The sequence below is a fragment of the Emydura macquarii genome, unplaced genomic scaffold (assembly GCF_026122565.2).
Source record: "Emydura macquarii macquarii isolate MOO-44397 ecotype Brisbane River unplaced genomic scaffold, CSIRO-AGI_Emac_v2 contig_2676, whole genome shotgun sequence".
NCBI lineage: Eukaryota > Metazoa > Chordata > Testudines > Chelidae > Emydura > Emydura macquarii.
The window spans coordinates 29,855,344-29,874,253 of NW_027132813.1; the positions used below are offsets into that span (position 1 = coordinate 29,855,344).

The 18,910-nt window shown below is 40.0% G+C and overlaps 2 protein-coding genes across 2 annotated transcripts in view; both read right to left on the minus strand.

The window, feature by feature from the left end:
- The window catches only part of NRXN1 (neurexin 1), a 753,679-nt gene extending 745,465 nt beyond the window's left edge, over window positions 1–8,214 (minus strand). Inside the window, exon 1 of the mRNA XM_067565125.1 lies at window positions 8,081–8,214. Within this exon, the coding sequence (XP_067421226.1) occupies window positions 8,081–8,087 (7 nt within the window). The 5' untranslated portion in view covers window positions 8,088–8,214. The remainder of the gene's footprint in view (window positions 1–8,080) is intronic.
- LOC137164328 (neurexin-1-like) overlaps window positions 1–18,910 on the minus strand; it is a 250,070-nt gene that overhangs the window by 24,675 nt on the left and 206,485 nt on the right. The gene's annotated exons all lie outside the window — the stretch shown is intronic.

Consider the following 18,910-nt stretch of genomic DNA (forward strand, 5'->3'; position numbering starts at 1 on the left):
AAAATAATTTTTTTCTTGAAATGTGTGATAACAATGTGAGCTGGGTTTTATCAAGTGACCATGTCATATTAACAGCAACACAAAGAAGGAATAAACTTTTAACCCTCCTTCAGACATTTCCTACAACTGGTAAATATTTAAAATAGCCTCTTAACTTTGTCTGTCCCCCATTTTTAAAGCTGCAGACCCCCTCAGAGCTATAATTGTATGGCTTCGACTTACTCCCAGGGGAAATAATTGTTCTGCAAAAATTTAATTAGGAAAGCAAGAAACAAGTAAATCCCCTCTTGTTCCTGTTTGCAAATGCCCTCTGGCACAAAGATAACTAATAGGCCCTGGTGTTTCTAATGAATGCATGGTACAAAATTAGCACGGAGAGCCTGTGGAAGAAGAAAAGATCCTGTGAAAAAAGGGTTATACCCCCATGGACTATGTTCCTCCCTCCCCTACAAGTCACTTCACTAATCCTATCCAGAGGGGAGAGTTGCTTCTGTTCCTCAATGTTCATGGAAGAGTACAGCATAAGCTGATTCAGACCAGCTCAGAGACACTAGCCGCAATGATATATATTTTTTAATTACTCTGTAGTTGCAATAATATAGAATGAAGAAAAATTACAGATTTGCTCCTTTAATTCATGTGGATTTTGATTCTAGTTTCCACTCAAAAAATCATCCTCCACATTGCAGAATAATTATATAAATAACTTGTTAAAACTTACAAATGCTGTTATGCCAAGTTTTACAAATGAAACACTGACCCTATTGAAGTCAATGTGAAAGCTCCCATTGACTTCACTGGGGCCAGCATTTCCCCCCTCATATTTTCAAATCATCTTTGACCTTATCCTAAAGGTTTAAAGCTACAGGGCCTTATTCTGATCTTACTTACACTGGTTCTATACTAGTGTAACCCAATAAGTTTAATGGAGCTTTTCCTGATTCATACCAGTATAAATGGCAGCAGAATAAAACTTAGAGACTGTATGTTTCTTGGGGTGACACAGTCATTCAAGTAAATTTACCATGCACATCTCATACTCAGACTATAGTCTCATTGCTGTAGATGGGACTGTTCACATGAGCAGGAGTCAGCCCTGTACTGAAGAGCAGAGCTCACAGAATATTACAAAACAGGAGAAATCAAGGCATAAAATGTCAGTCCAGACCCTGTTCCCTTTAACTGTGCTATCCCCTTAAATTTTTTCCATTTTCTCCTTGTTCAGTGAAATGGAGGGCCTGATTCTGCTCCCATCTACACCAGCATATCTTCAGTGAAATTACTGCTAAGTCACACTCGTGCAGGATAAGGTTCCAGGAAATCTCACTATGCTAAAATAAATCACAAGTGTATCAGGGGGAAAACAAATTCATTCTCACTCACTTGTTGCCTTTGGGGAAAATGGTGTCAAACTCAGGTACTTAATTTATTTTTCAAATCTGATAAAATTGCTAGATAAAGAGAGAAAAATGAGGAAAGCAAAGCAGTCACTCTAACCAAATTTATGTCAGCATTTGCTCTGGAAGGCAACAAACTTTCAAGAATGTACCTTGCATGCAAGCAGTGACACAGCAGTAGAAGAACTGAACTATGCAGGGAATGGATATGCTGAATTCTAGTGTGAACATCCCAGTATAGCTGCTTTAGTATTTCTCAGCCACTTGTATAAAGCGTCAGAGAAGCAGATGAACTCTCTGTCAAAGTGCAAGCTGCGTTCTTGTTTTCACCTGATCTTATTATTGTCCTCATGTAAGAAAGATTGTGATAATGCATTGTGTCTCCTTTAGCTACTTATAAATTAGGAAAGTATAACCCTGTCAACAGGGGATGTTTGTAGCTTTTACAATTAGATACAGTAGAGGTAAGCATTGGGTTACAAATGAGGGATAGCAGGATTTTATGCATGAAAATAAAAATACCACTATATAGACAAGAGAGCAACACACTTAAAAAAAATTCTCAGTTATCTATTCATTAGATTCATTTTATTCTGTGCTTTTTACCATTATGATTTAGATTACAAAGCTCTTTAGGAAGGGACAGTCATTTTCTCTGTTTGCACAGTGGAGAACCCAACCTTACTGTGGTATCTCAGCATCACCACAATATAAATGTTTAATTATAATAATAATCCACATTTTGATGAATATTTCCCAACCTTCAAGGGTGGGGCTGTATTATAAGCAAGCCAATCTAAAAAGGGAGGTGAAAGCAAAAAAACAAAATTCTACTTTCAGTTTTGCCTGTTCAAGCCTCTAGCTACAATGGGATGTTGCATTAGGGACAGAATTCAACCTACTGCATCAACATGTATCCTTTGTTTACCAAACACATATTAGTTGCTTATCTGAAGTCTACCACCATTTTATCTATTGCTGAAAGAGAGCCTACAATTTAACAGTCGGGTCATGTTACTGCAGTAAAGTAGATGTCACTGTCACACTGCTTCTATGGGAGAAGACACATTCTGCAGGGTTTAGAAGCCATAAAGAAACCTGAATATTTCCCACTAAATCAGAGTCAAGAAGAGTGCTGGTATAAAGCTTTGAGGCTCTGCTTCTTACAAATGCATTTCAGGAAACCAACTGCAGGTAGCATGCAAGCTTTCTTCAGTCAAATCTGCATTGTAATTTCTAAAAATCAATTAGACACAAGAAGCAATTACCTATTTTTAAGCACAGAGTAATTTGTTTCCACACAACAGAAGACTATAAGCAAAGACTATATAAGCAAAGAGCACACTGGCCGACTGCTGTAAACATTAAGTGGAGTAAAAGGGGGAATGCTGTATTAATTCTGCAACATATTGTACCAACTGTTAAAAATGTCTGCTTATAGCATACTGGTGTGCAGCTTCTTTCCCCAATCCATTGCTCCTTTTGGCACTGACAAAGGGTAAGGATACTCACCCAGATCTTAATGCCTCTCTTTCTGTTTTCACAATGGCTGCCCTGTTACCTGTCAGCTCTGTATTCTTGGGGAACCAGGGTGCAGTACCCAGCCTGTCTGACTCATAAAGGACTTCCTCCTCCCCAGCCTCTGCTTGAGCAAGAGCTGATCAGAAGACAGACTTAGAAAAAGCAATGAAAAGGCAGTGGGACACACACCTAAACCCCTCCGGACAAGGATGACAGGATTAAGATAACTCCCCTAGCCTCATCTATATCAAAGATGCAGCAAAAAAAAATGTGTATTAGCATACCGAATGGAGAACCAAGTTTCAAGGTAGGAACACACACCCGGCTCCGCAGTTATCAGACCAATTCTAGATATAGATCCTTATTGATATCCAAAACACTGAATCTGCCTGATTGCATTGCAAGCTCCCTCCAAGGAACACTGCCCATAGCCAGGAATGATCAGCTCCTATTGTCCAGCCTTAACAAAACAACTCTAGTATACTCCCTTGAGTCATCGTTTACCCATAAACCTAGTGTTCTCCCTTGAACCATTGTTTCTTCCCTACAAAAACCCCTACCCAAGTTCAAAACTCTATTCTGATGCCTGGATCCAAAAGCTGCATCAGTTCCACTGGGACGTCACCTTTTCCTGACTGATCATGTTGGGGGCTCCACCTGTCTCAAGCACTCTGGACCCTAAGCTGCACATCCTTTCTCCTAGGAACCTTTGACCAGTTCAAGCTGCACTGAGTGGTGAGACCCAACAATCTCCCTCTCCCTCCCTGGTTAAGCAGCTGGTGGCAGCTGAAAAGTGCTGTGTAACCCAGCCTGATAGAGTCCAGGGGCACGTAAGGGTGGCAGCTGGAAAGTGCTGTTTTGATCCCGCCTGCTAAGTTCAGGGACATATAAGGGGTCAGCTGAGAATGCTGATAAACCCAGTCTGCTCAGATGCGTTCTGTTAATCAGTGAATGTGTGTGTGTATATGTGGGTGTTTATTTGAGTCTGGGGCTAGAGGAACCCAGCCCTGGGAAACAGGTCCTGCAGGGTAGCTCCATGGTGATGGGACTTGCAGAAGGGAGAAGTAAAGCTCCATATACGAACACAAGTAACACAAGCAATACATTAATAGAATTACAACTCCTCCCCGGCCCAAGGAAAGTAACCTTAATAAATGAGTGTACTCCAAAGTGACAGGCAAATCTGGTAACAGCCCTCAACAGCCACTGTGCGGCTGTGCTGAGATTTAGAACAGACTAGCAGACACTGCACTAGTGCCAGCACAATCACCGGCACCCGACACAGACAGTTGAGAACCACTGTCCTTTAAGATGAACATGAGCTGTGGAAATGGACAAGGAAGGTTAGAAAGAAGCTGAATGGAGGGAGAGGGAAAATAAAGGAATTAAGGAAAGGAAAGGTTTGGATGACAGGTAGGGGAGACGTTGTGGGAAGGGAGTGAGTTGAGCCTCTTTTTATAGTTCGTTATAGTCCTAATGGGGGGTGAAGCTTTGTTCTGAGTTTGTTGTAGACCTGGAAAGTAGGGATTATAGGGAAATAAGAACAAACAGAGGTGTGGTATGAGAAGCCCTATTACAGAGCTAGACGCCAAATAGCCAACAGGCCACAATCAAGCTGCAGCCTTGTTCACACAGAGAAATAAATTATGTAGGATTGTTCTCTCTCTCTCTTTTTTTACCCTGTTAATTTGAGAGCAAGACTAGAGGAAGCTGTGACATATTCTGACTTTGAATAAGGGATCACCAGCCTGAAAAAGTTTAGAGATACTGGTATAGACAGCAGAGCTATGCTTATTTATACCAGTTGGGGAGCAGAAGTAGCAAGTTGGTAGATTTCATAGCAATCAAATAAAAAAAAATCACATTAAACATATTGCCTTTCAATTAAGGATCTCAGATCACTTAAATATTTAAATAAAGCCTCATGCCCTTCCTTATGAGGACTTTGGAATTTCCACTTTACAGATAAAGAGAGTCAGAGAAGTTTGAATGGCAATCTAAAGGTATTTCTGAAGTGCCATCTCTGCACTAGTTATGCACTGAGCCATAAGACATATGCCAAAAGTTTCAGAGCAAGCAAGAGGTCTGAATTCCACTGCTTCACTTTCACCACTAGACAACACTCCCTTCCAAAGGAGTGAATATTTAACATTTCCAGTAAGCAATACGAAATTGATACTTTCAATTTTCCTCCGTAAATAGGATTAAACACAGAAGCCAAGGTGAACACCCTTAGATAACTAAAACTCACAACATGGCCATGCACCAAAATGGAAAACTGAACAAAAAAATTACATTTTTAGTGCTTCTCCAGCAATAAGGAGTGCTCTAAGCTAACAAATAAAGGAGAGTACTTTTAGCTTTTTTAGCCACACTGTGCTATATCATTCATTTCCTAGCATAAGCAATTCGCTTGCTCAGACCTTCTGGCCACATGTGATGTAAACGTTGCAAAAACTGAACACCAAAAAGGGTCTCAAGGGATGATCAAAGTTTAAAATAAAATAAAATTGAGCAGGAGGGTACTGACAGAAAATTAATTCTCTGAGATCTATAGTAGAATTTCACACTTTGTTTCTTGATAGGAAGAGGTCAGCAATTTAAGTGAGGACCCAAAAATATAGTAACAGAATATCTGAGTGTTCATAATATCTATGAAGGTAGAAATTTAATTTTCTAGATTGCTAGACACATTTCAGGACAAAATGCTATACTGTATAACTTTCCTTATTTTAACCACTAGCTACTGCACGTCAGAACCATTCACTGATTTCTATCTGGACAGAATGAATAGTGACACCCTTTTTGGAATACATTTATAAGATCAGCTTTCATTCCTGGATACGTACATACACTAGAGGGAGATATTTTAATATAACAGGAGGTTTAAGTTGAACATTTAGGGTGGGATTTTTCAGAAATACTCAGCATTGATCAAATTTGAACCCATTTAAATCAATGGAAAGACTCCTTTTAATTTCAGTGGAAGCATATTTATGCCAATACTGAACAATTTGAAAATCACTCTTAAATCAACAGTGCCTGAACTGCATGTATACAGTTCCAGAGTTTAAAATTCCACCTGCCTTGCGGGGCCCACCCCCCATCCTGCAGGGTGAATTCCACTGAAAAACCATTGAATTCCTATATTAAAAAGAAAGGGCACAGAGGTGAATTTTTAAAATTTTAAATTGTACCTCAGTGGAACTACCAAAAATATCAAACGACAGCCATTTGAGATGAATAGTCCCTCAAGATCACAGTAGCTAATAGACTGGTAGAACTAGGGCAAATTTTACACCTAGGGTGTCGATCTTCCTGACACTAGCCAGGAGTGCTAATAGCAATTTCATTTATTTTAGCTCGCTCATTAAAACCAAAAACTACCCCATTGCTGTCATTGCCCCACACAAACATGAGTTTTACAAATAAGTCCTGGCTGTGTCTTTTGTCCCCAGTACTCCAATGTCTCTGTGACATAGGCATAAATCTTCAGATGGTTACTCACACCACTGCATGCACAGAAATGCACATACCTAAATTATACATGAAATGAATGATTCTTCATCCAAACATGGTTAATAGTTAAGCAGAGGAGCCCCTCCCGCACTCTGGATGCACAGGGAACAAGGTGATGTCTCCCCACCCCCATCATATGGCTTTGGGGAAAAACTGCAGGGAGGAAACAAACAGAGACTCCAGACAGTAGGAGCAGATGCAGTCAAATCAGGGACCTCTGGACATTCACAGAATTTTTTACCATTCTGACCAGATGTTTTCTGCCCTGGTGATTGCCTGTTTGCTCCAACCCTCTTTTCCCTTCCCCCTCTCTCACCATTTCCATTCCATACCTGCCCCTCTTATTATATTCTCCTTTGCCCAATTCCCCACTCTGTTCACTCTGATTCTGTTGGGAAACTTTTTTCTCCAGTCAATGTCTGTCTAGTCTAATTAGATTGTAAGTTGTTAGAGGCAGGGACTGTTTGGTATTCTGTTTGTACAGGGCTTAGCACAATGGGGCCCCATTTTTATTAGTAATAATAATAATAATTCAGTGACTCATGCAGCAGACAGATGTCTAGGTCACCAGATTTGCAACTACTTACTGCAACTGCACGAGAATGAAGATTATATACATTTTATTTATTTAGAATTAAAATAAAGACTCCTATCCAAGGCTCTAGGTACTTGGGTGCATACAGCCTCTCTCAATCATTTCTCAAGACCCCATTAAGATCCTAATATCACTCCTCTATGAAGGGTTCACACAAGGCTACCAGCATCGCTTAAGCCATGTACTTGGGGCTTAACTCATATAGACAACTTCATAAAGACTCTCTTTACGGCAGTGAATGTCTCCCTTTATCAAAGTCGTATCTAACAGATTCCTTTCCAGTTTACCAGTCCCATTAAACTTTTTTTTTAATTGAATTCATGACATGTCAATACAGAAGAAATAAACAGTACACGGTAATAGATTATTCAAAACACCCAAAATTTCCCAGAGAGGAAACAGATGCTAATATAACAAGAATCACTTCTTGGACGTGGTACAGGAGGTCTCCTTTATCAACTATTTTCAGTCCTACTTGTGAAGTGTGGACAGCACAGGGAAAAGAACTTTCACATTTTTGTCTCCTGTCACTACTGTTTCCAGTGTGCAGACTCATTCCGAAAGCAGTCAGATAGCATTAATTTCTAGGAAGCAGTCATGATGCATCCTTTTTTCTCACACAAAAAATTGCTTTGCTATTCCTACAAAACCTTTAAAGAGTATTACAGTGTATTAATTTATATCACCTTGTACTTGTGGTCTTTAATTTGGGTTATTATACACTCTGTCATTGTCTATCACAGTTTAAACACTTTGAATTTCGCTTGAGGTTTTGGAAGGCACACTTTGAAAGCAGAGTTTGGAAAACACTCAGTATTTTCTTTGCCAATGGGCAGTGTGCTTAATGGAGCAAGAAAAGCTTCTTTGAGGTCATCTCCACAAAGTGTTTCACCTGCGTTCCTGTAAGGTCTAGGTTAAAGGTTTGAGAATCTTGTGTATGAGAGGTTACCTGAGGATTTGGGTAGGCAGCTCACTTTCTCTCTTTGTAATTAGTCATTGTTAGGCATCAAAAGCACAAAATGAAAGATCATATTTGGGAACGACTCACCACACATTAAATTGTAAGGCCCGTGGCTGGCTTATCCAAAAAGGTGTGTTGCTCCTGGAGGACTAGAGAGCCAGCGAGTTACTTGCTACAGCAGCTTCATACCAGGTCAGCGTGAAGACACTGACCCATCCTCCCCAGGTGACCAGAAGAGAGAGGGGACTACTTACTTCCATGCCAGTGCAGGAAAAGGCCTCTTATACCTGGACCAGGCAGAGCAGTGCCCACCCTCCCATCTGTAGAATTATTTAAATACCAGGTTTCATCATGATCTGTTGTGGGTATCCTATTAGTTGCTTCTTTCTTAGGGGGCTGGAAAGGAATTTCTTCCCTCGCCACCAGAATGGCCAAAGAGAGATGGGTCCCCCACAACCTTCCTAAAGTAGGTTGTGGGCTTATTGGGGCAAAATGAAACAGGGTTTAGGCTATGATGGTGCAACTCATTATATAAGTGTGGGGGCAGATGTTCAGTGCAGGTACAGCATAAGGATGGAATATGGATAAATGGATTTGTAAAGGATTTAAAGGAAATATTCAGCACTTCTATGACTGATACAAGAGGGAGTCACTCCCTACCCTCCTTTATAACACCTCCCCCCACACTTAACCCTCATTCAAGGGTGGTTTGCCAAGGTCACAGCAGCTGGGGACCAGGCTGGGTAAAGGGAGAGGGCTGAGAGCCCCAGAGCATATGTAAATAATCATAGAATTACCTGCACTGTACAATTTTAACTGCCTGGTACTCCCAGACATTTAGGATTAAAGTTGCAGTCTAATTAAACCACATCCAGTGTCTCCTGTCCTTCCGGCATAGCTGGACAGTTCTGAGGATTTGGTTATCTCTATGATTCAGTTTCATTCAGAGAACACATCAGTGCTATAAAATGAAATTTACAAAAATAGCATATAGCTTCAGCTATAGCTTGTTCCTTATTCAAAGGCCTTTTTGAAAAATCTACAGAGTATTATAAGGTTCCATTCTGGAAAGTTTGCAACAGTTTGTTATTTAGATGAAGGATCATAATGACTTCAAAACTCACCATGGACTCACTCCACTCTCTCTCTCTCTATTCTGAAATCACATCCACTTACTCCTTTGACTACTCACTCCGCTCCTTTTCCCCTGAACCACTTCTATCTCTTCCTTCTTCTTCCTCTTTAATTCCCAGTATTGGGAATTGATTTTCACCAGTCTGAGTCACCACTTTGTGTTTTTAAAGCTCAACCTATAAATACCATCTTTTTACCCATCTTAACACACTCTAAGGTTTTGCTAATTATTCTGGTCTAGTTTGTACCTAGCCATGTATAGGGAAGAGGGGACAAGGACCTCTCCCACATCTCTTCTCAGCCCTCACACAGGTACTGGAGGGAGCACAGTCTTGGTCTTCGAATTCCCAGTGCACACAGTCTAGGAAAATCTAGCCTGATGGCAGCACACCCAGACACTGAAAGTGGCCATGTCAATTCTATTAGAGGTGAGCAGGCATGACAGGAATATATGCTGCATCCTGTTGATGTATCCAGTTTCCAGGAGAACAAATAGGAAGATACATAACCACTGCAATTAGGACTGATTGTTCCTTGGAGGCAGAGACCATGTTTTCCTGTGTCTTGGTGCAGCATTTAGTACAATGTGGCCTGACTTTGAGTGGATCTTCTGGCCATTACCACAATACACATGGTAACAGGAGACAATGACTCAAATTATATAGACATCTTTGAATGAAAGACAATATAAATGAATAGACTTTATTGTATAACAACACACAGAGAAGAAGGGTAATAATCTCAAGCCCTCCCGGTAGATTAGATTGACTAACAGGAAATATGTATGCTCCGTTCACCTCTAGACAGTGCTCCAAACATTGCTTAAGAACTGAAGATGGTCAGACTCATTACCATAAGCTCAACATGAGTTGGTTTGAATTTAAAATTACATCTAAGAAAGCACTTTATCAGTTAATGATAGCTTTCGCTGGTGGAAAATAAACCTTCTTCATCTCTCCGACAGTAAACTTCCATTTCTTTATTTTGGCAGAGAATGTCACTCACTGTGCCACATAACGCAATACAGTCATTTCACATGAAATGACACAATGCCAGTCTCTGCTGAAAAGTCCTCAGAAGAAGAGACCAGAATTTTGTTATATAGATTGAGTTTTCTGCCTCATGTATTGAAGAGGAGCTTTACAGCCTAATGAGTTAAATAGTTCAGGGTTGCTGTGACTGTGCAGGCAAACCAAGCAGCCATTAGGTGCCCAGCAACTGCTGACACAGCAGTGGATGTTGAAACTTGTTTCTGGAGAGTGGGAATATTGGTGAGAACACTAGGGAAAGCTACTCCTCTCAAAGAGACATGAGGTGCCAAATTCATCCGTGATGTAACTCCATACTATACCACTCTGGAACACAACTGAGTCCAGTGAATTAATATACTGCACAAATATTTAACCTTGGCTTGGATGACCAGCCATCTTTGCTCCCTGTTAAAGTATGACTTCTGTGGGCTATTGTCATGGTTCTATCCCCCTTCTGTCCCAGCAGCAGAATGTTTATTCAAACATTCATACTGGTAGTTTCTTGTCCACAATCTTCCTATTTCAGTCATCCAGTCATGGGGGGGAGACGGGGGCAGGGAACACCATGTGACTGTTATTCATATTGTGTGTCCAGTCGACTAACAGTCCAAATGAAAAGTTTACAAACAACCCCAGGCTGAAATGTGTTTATTGAAACTATTTGAAATACTCAAACAACTAGTACATTCACAGAAATCAGGACTACACCCAGGATTAATATTGCTGAGACATTTGTTGTTGACATCTGTAGTTGATAGTCATAGAATCATAGAATATTAGAGTTGGAAGGGACCTCAGGAGGTCATCTAGTCCAACCCCCTGCTCAAAGCAGGACCAACCCCAGCTAAATCATCCCAGCCAGGGCTTTGTCAAGCCGCAGCTTAAAAACCTCTAGTCAAATTATTCCTTTTGAATATTACAGAGTTTAGCTTTTTTTGCTAACAATTTGAAGTGCCATGGCAGAATTATAAACTCACATAGCTCCAAAGATGTTAATAGATCACTCCATAGCAACTACATCTGTTGGTATTCTCAATAACAAAGCTTTCTTTTAAAAAATATCACGAGTGTGCTCCTAACCTATGAGTGCCGCCAAATGTTAAGACTAGCTCTTTATTAAACTGAAGCAGCCATTAGTGGAAGTGAAAGGGTGGTTTTGTGGCCAAGGCACTGGTGTGGGATTCCAGAGATCTGCATTCAGTTCCCAACCCTGCTGCAGATTTTTTTGTGCTGTTGGGCATGTAACTTCATCTCGCTGTGCCTTAGCCTCAAAGGATCAGACAAACACTTCCCTCCTCTCACTCTCTCTCTCTCTCTCTCTCTCTCTCCTTCTGTCTGTCTTGTCTCAATTGTAAGTTCTTTGGGGCAGGAGCTGTATTTTATTAGTGCAATAAGTAGGGTTACCATACTTCTACGTTTTCTTGGATGTGACCTCTCTTTTAGTCCTCTGATCTCCATTTGGGCAGATTTTTGAAATTATGAACAAATGTCCGTGATTTTGAGCTGGGCAGCTGGACAGCGGAAGTTGCTGGCCTGGGAGCCAGCTCTGAAGGCAGCATGGTATGGTATTGCCATCCTTACTTCTGTGCTGCTGCTGGCAGCTGTGCTGCGTTCAGAGCTCGGCGACTGGAGAACTGCCCTCTCCCCCTCCCCCACCCTGGCAAAGTCCTTTATTTTGGAACTCGAAATATGGTAACCCTATAAGGAGGCTCTGATTAAGTGTAGTATAACAATAATTTGGTTCAGTTAGGGCCAGATTCTGTCACCCTCACTCATGTTGGGTAGTACCTTAGGCCATGAGTAGTTTCACTGGTTTCAAATGGAACTTTTTGGAGAGTAGGGTACTACATAATGTAAGGGTAGCAGAATCAGACCATACAGTCATTTTGTTTGTGAAGTTTTGAGCTAATTAGGGTTGTCACTCCTTCAGCCAGAGGCAAACTACTAACGTGTGTTTCCCTAGAGTACAGCAGAGAACAGCACGTATCACATACAAAACAAGGAACGGGTAGTTAGACCTTGTGGGACATACTCCTTTCTCTTTCAAAGTCTGCTACAGTATTTAAAATAACCCCAAACTATGACATCTTTTGATAAATTCATTCTTAAAAAACAAAACTGATTTTTTATGTTTTCCAGCCCAAGTGCCATGTTATGATTTTATTAGGAATTTATTCCACTTTTATTGCTCTACTAAAACAAATCAAACAGATATAAAATGGCCACAATATAAATTATGAAATGTAATGAAACCTACAGACTTCCCAAAATCAAGCTCAGTAAAGTGAAAAAACAGAAATCCCTAGCCAGAGGGAGTTCTCAACTGGCATATCAATCCATTTTTCCACTGAATAATCTTTGTCTTCCTTAAAACTCCTTCCGTTTAGTTGCTCAAGTGGTAACAATCTGCATTAAGAAATGCTAAACTTTTTTTCCCCTCCTTATGATTGGCTTATATTATCTTGTACATTTTTTTCATTTTGCATATCTTTGCTGTTTTATGTTTTTGTTAAACATCCCAAGGGGAAAGTATTGTGGACAAGCCCCAGACTTTTTAATATATTATACAATTATTAAAGTATCAAAGAGTTGCATCTGTTTACGGAATATACAAGATAGAAGCCCTAGGGAATTGATGATTAGCCTGCATCTCTTCCTTGGATATTACTTTAATTTGCTGTTTTCACCCTGACATTTTTTACTGCTGTTATTCTTGTCATTGCATCATGACATAGCCAAGGCAAGAATAAGATTGGTGCAGTCTAGCACAGTCCAGGGCAATACACCTATGGTTCACCAAGGGTACCTGCTGTTAGGCTTCCAGCTCCCTAACCATCACCTCTCTTGGGAGGAGATATGTCTTTCTCTTTCTGTTCTGACCAGGGCATATCCAGGTTGCACAGTTCCCTGCCTACACAGTGAATTTACCAGCAGTCAAACTGCCAAGTTTTGACAGGCCTGTTTTGACTTCTCCTCAGGGTCTATAAACAGCATAATTAGCCACAGTAAATTACCACACAGACCTTTCTAAGCAAGCACATTAAAGCATTAAAGAGGAAAATGTAAGAACCTACATGCACACTAATAAGGTTACCAGAGATTAACCCCACCCCATCTCCACAACTCCTTCCAACACTTCCTTAAGGATTGGGGCCTTTCCTTGGTTAGAATTCTCATCAATAAGGACTCACTAGCTAGCGGTAAGTCCCACTCCATTTTCTAGCACTTTTTTTCTTTTTCTTTTTTTTTAATCTACACACAATTTAATTAATCTTTTAATCAACTATTAATCTTTCAAAAATACATTTATAACCGAGGAAACAATGGGAAGTTTCAGCAGTCAGTTTTATATGTAGCTTATGCAGTGTAGATGTAGCCATGTCAGTCCCAGGATATTTAGAGAGACAATGGGGGGGAGGTCATATCTTTTATTGGATCAACTTCTGTTGATTAGAGACAAACTTTCGAGCCACAGAGCACCTCTTAGGTCTTGGAAAGGTACTCAAAGCATCACAGCTAAATGCAAAGCAGGAGAGATTGTTTAGCAGAAGTAGCTGGCATATATTCTAAGGGACCAGTCAAGACAGAGTGACTAATTAACATCTGTGCAATCACAGGGCAAAAATAGGGGGTTAGTGTGTTACTGTTGTAATAAGCCATAAAATGAATATCTCCATTCAGTCCATGATTTTTAGTGTCTAGCAGAGTTATGAATTTAAGCTCCCAGGCTCATCTTCTGAAAGATGCATTTTCTTTGAGGATGAGGACTGATAGGTCAGATATATATAGAATGATCACTTTGTGAAAGGTGTGCACCCACAGGTGACTAAATTCTCTAAATACAGTCACTAAATACAGTGACTAAATTCTCTGTATGAAGCAGGTTTACCTGGCAGGTTTACCTGCACCCACAGGTGACTAAATTCTCTAAATACAGTCACTAAATACAGTGACTAAATTCTCTGTATGAAGCAGGTTTACCTGGCTTGCTATCACCCAGGAATTAATCTGCATAAGAAGCAGGCTCCAAAACACACCTTAAGTCTTCATTCAATAAATCTGTATACATCCCAGGTTAGTGAATAGATTTTTTTGAAAAGCAAAGCATGACACCACAAAGGACCACCACCAACAAACTGGATCTAGTTTGAGAGTGTAGGAGGTCTGGTGCACTTCTCTGCGGGGGGAAAGGGAAGAAGAAAAAAGATTCCTGTCACTGAACTGGGAAACAAGAAATCTAAAGTTGCTGTTGTATTTTGGGAACTCATCAATAATACAATGTTTGTGAACACTAACGATGCAACTGTTTTAAGTCTCTATGCAAATAAATAATGTATTGCTCTGTGTACAAAGGAGGACAGATGTTCAGCTTGGTATGTATCCTTCCATGACCTCAGTTAATTCCATGTGAGAACAATATTACAAGCTAGACAAAAGAGTTCCATTTAGGATGATGGGTATTTCAGAAAAAGCATTTGGGAGAAGAGAAGTCCTGTGCAGGTATTCTTTAACACATCTATTTGTTCAGTCAAGCACCTCAAAACATTTTTTCCCCTTGAGGGCTGGCGATAAGATTTTAAAGGAGAAACAGTGTGCCTATATGGACTACAGCTTGGTGCAAAAATAAGGGCTCGACTCAGAAGGGTATCCCTACTCTGGAGCATTGCTTCAGCGCATTCCTGGGAGGTGGGGGGTGGGGAGAGCATGCTTGAATGCCTTTGTGAATCAAGACATAAGGGCTTAATCATGCAAGGTACTGAGCACAATGGCCCAATCCAAAAAAAAAAAAAAAAAAAATTAAGTACATGCTTAACTTTAAACACACAAGAAATCCCATTGGCTTCCACAGGACTAGTTGTGTGCTTAAATGTAAGCCTATGCTTAAATGTTTTGCTCGACTGGGCCAGTGTAAATGAGGGGAAACACTCAGAAAGAGAGAGGGTGTATTATAAAGTTCTTAAATTTAATCTTCTTTGTACTAGGGCGGGTGATGCCACAACAGACGCTCTTTGATCAGATGAAGACTGGGGAGTTTTTCAGCTAGTGCAAGTCACAGCTCCAAAAGCGGCTTAGCAACAACCGATACCAGGTGAGGATCTGCCCCACTGTTTTTCAGTGCTCACACTAACTTCTCTTTGTTTGCCAAGTCTTGGCATCAGAACTGTGGGCTGCCTGTGTGAGGCTCCCCAACCCCTAAAATTATATGCAGCAGGCCCAAAAAGGCAACCTTTTTAATCTGGGACCATGATGAAAGAAATTATTAGCCCATCATGGAGGAACAGAGTTTTGCACTTGAAATGCACTCTTTTCTGGCCCTAAATTTTGAGAGCACAATTGAGACTAAGTGAAATCCTGTTTGGGGTTTTTCTGTGTCTCATATTTCCTTTTCAAAATTTTAACTTTTACTGAACGTAAGCCCCAAACTTTCTTTTTCTTCATTTAAATGGTGTTGTGAGCTCTCATGATTTTATTGAAAGTCTGGTGATATTTGATCTTTTTCTTAAAGGTTCAGCTCCTGGAGTCATGTTAGTTCATGAGAATCTCCATTTTCATTTAATATATTGAAAGGGTAAGTTTCTAGTTTGCAGGGTTGTGGAGAAACATGAACCTTAATGGCTCAAAAGAACATGAACCCTAATGACTCAAAAGAACAGAAAGCAAATAAGAAAAACATGTAGTTCTTTTGCAAAGCCTCATGATTTTTAAGCCAATTCCATGATTTTCGGGAATCTGACAAGAATTTTAACTTCAGGGGGTGACAATACCGTTATTGCTCTGGGTAGAAGAACTCCCCAACAGTTCCGGACATCACAAGCAGGAAAAGCAATAGGAGAAAACACTCGTCTGCAAACAGACTGGTGCTTCAAAGAGTAACTGCAGCATAAAAAAATCCCATAGTAGGAGCCAAGAGCAAGACCAAAGCTGGCCACATATACAAGGAACACAGAAGGGAGCTAAAAATCATGTTTGGCTACAAAAAGCTGCAAGATACTACTGCCTATAAGTATGTCTTCAGATCATCCAGTGTTTCACTTAAAATTTGCTTTAGCTCCTTTTCAACCTCTCTGCTCAGCATCACAGTTCTCCTGTGTTATCTCGCTTCTCTAATAGCTGGACTACTGCCATGGACCAATAACTGGGTTTCAACCACTTGGCATTGCAACACAGGCTGCCACCACTACCACGTCAGTTAAAAGTCTATGGAACAGACATCAATCTTCTGTGCATCAGCTACAGATCACCACACAATGGTAGCTCCTACTTGCCCCTCCCTGGCCTTCCAAGTTCATATTTCTGTACATGGTACTGCTTTCTTGATTAATTGTTTTCCTCCCGACCTGTGTTTCTCTTGCCTTCCCTGGTCAGTGTCTCTGCTGCTAATTAGTGAAGTGCACTCATTACAGATTGACTCTAGGATCACAAGATTGGTTTTGCAGCAGAATTAAATTGCACTAGTTTAATTCCTTAGATCAAAATGGAGAAGCTGCAAACCACCCCCGATTTTGGACAATAAACTCCATTTAAAAGCCACTGTACAGTCCTGAAAGCCTTTGTATAAGCTTTTATGTGACTCAGGAAAATGTATTGTACCTCTTGGACTTTCCAAAATGTCAAATTTGGAAGCACTTCCTTTCCCATTAAATAATCTGGTTTCTACTGAAATTAACATTTCACAGTCAACTGTAGGTTTATTTGGTTCCCTTGAAATAGGGAAATATGAAGGATGCTACTATACAGTGAGGGAAAAGTTCAGTAACACATTAGAGAAAAAGTGTAAGGCAATCAAAATTTTGCTATATGCCATGCCTAGTTAAACCATGGGGTCTCCTCAGAGGCAGAAAAGATGCACATCCTACTAGAAACACTAGGTTCTCCTTCTCCACACCCCTTCTCTCCAAGCAAAAATATCTTAGAGTAGGGAGAGTATGGGGATTCAATATAAAAAACATGCAAATATGCCTCTTATGATAATATTTATAGCATTTGATGTACTGAGGGCAGCAAGTTCAATATGAAAGTGTCACATTATTAGGCAAAAGTATTCAGCCATTTTTGAGGAATGATTTTTTCCCCCTCCTCACCCATTCCTATTATTCACATATAGCACTCTACAAATTCACGGCACACCACTAGAAGAATTGCTCAGTTTTATTTTCACTGAATCATTCAATTTTATACACAAAAGTTTATCCTTTTAACCATTTCTGAAAGCATTTTCTTGATTTTCAGCTACTTCGGTAATTATAGATAAACTGCCCTCAGGTGTCATGTGACAGGGAATATTATTCTGCCCGGTGGCACTATTATGGTTACAGCTTTGTCTGCATTCCTAGCATAAAACCTATTTGTCAGCTGTTTATAACTCAGCTGTGAAAATTGCTATGCCAGGTCCCAGGCTGAAGTAAACATCTCTCCTCCCCCCCCATTAGCAAAGGGAAAATTGGTTTAGTTTTGTTAAAGTTGTATCCATAATATGGAGCTTTACCAGTTAAAAAAATTATTTTATAGTTTGCATAATTCAGGCATATTTCATTTTATAAAATTAAGTTTGTCAATACCTATAACATAGTTAATGGCACAAATTCTGATCTGAGTTACATGAGTACAAGGGCTTGATCCAAAGTGTATTAAAGTTAACAGAAGGATTCCACTCTCTTCAGTAGGTTTTGCATCAAGGCCCTGAATCTGGAGAAACTGAGTCATTTCAATGTGCTACCGCAGATTTATATCTCATGTATCCAAAATCAGACATTTGTCCTTTAAGGCTTTAGTAAGGGGAGGGCACAGATTATGTGTGTGCGTGTTTTAAGTAGCTTAATTTTGACAAAATATTTCTCATGAAAATATGCAATATGCATTTTAAAATATGTAAATATTAAGTTGCATAATAGAACAACTTTGGAGGGAGCTTATATGTTTACCCAGAATTTTGAAAGAATTATTTACTGAATACAAAACTGTACTTTGTGAAAAAGGCACATCAGGGACAGTTTCCAATCAAGATCACAAGAACAGCTATACTGGGTCAGATCCATGGTGCACCTAACCCAGTATCCTGTCTTCTGACAGTGGTCAAAACCTTCCTTTTTTACTATCTCAAAACCAGTCATGATTCCATAGAGCTCTATCATATCCCCCCTTAGTCATCTCTTTTCCAAGCTGAAAAGTCCCAATCTTATTAACCTCTCCTCATATGGAAGCTTTTCCATACCCTAATCATTTTAGTTGCCCTTTTCTGTGTCTTTTCCAATTGCAATATATCTCTTTTGAGATGGGACGACCAGATGTGCATGCAGTATTCAAGATGTGGGCGTACAATGGATTTTTAAAGAGGCAATATGATATTTACTCTCTTATTACCTATCTCTTTCCTAATGATTCCTAACATTCTGTTTGCTTTTTTGACTGCCCCTGCACATTGAGTGGATGTTTTTAGAGAACTATCCACAGTGACTCCAAGATCTCTTAATCTTGAGTGGTGACAGCTAATTTAAACCCCATCATTTTATATGACAAATTGGGATTCTGTTTTCCAATGTGCATTACTTTGCATTATCAACCCTGAATTTCATCTCCCATTCTGTTGCCCAGTCACCCAGTTTTGTGAGATCCCTTCATAACTCTTCGCAGTCTGCTTTGGACTTAACCTTTTGAGTAGCTGTGTATCATCTGCAAATTTTGCCACCTTATTTTCCAGATCATTTATGAATATGTTGAACGGTACTGGTCCCAGTACAGACCCCTGGGAAAC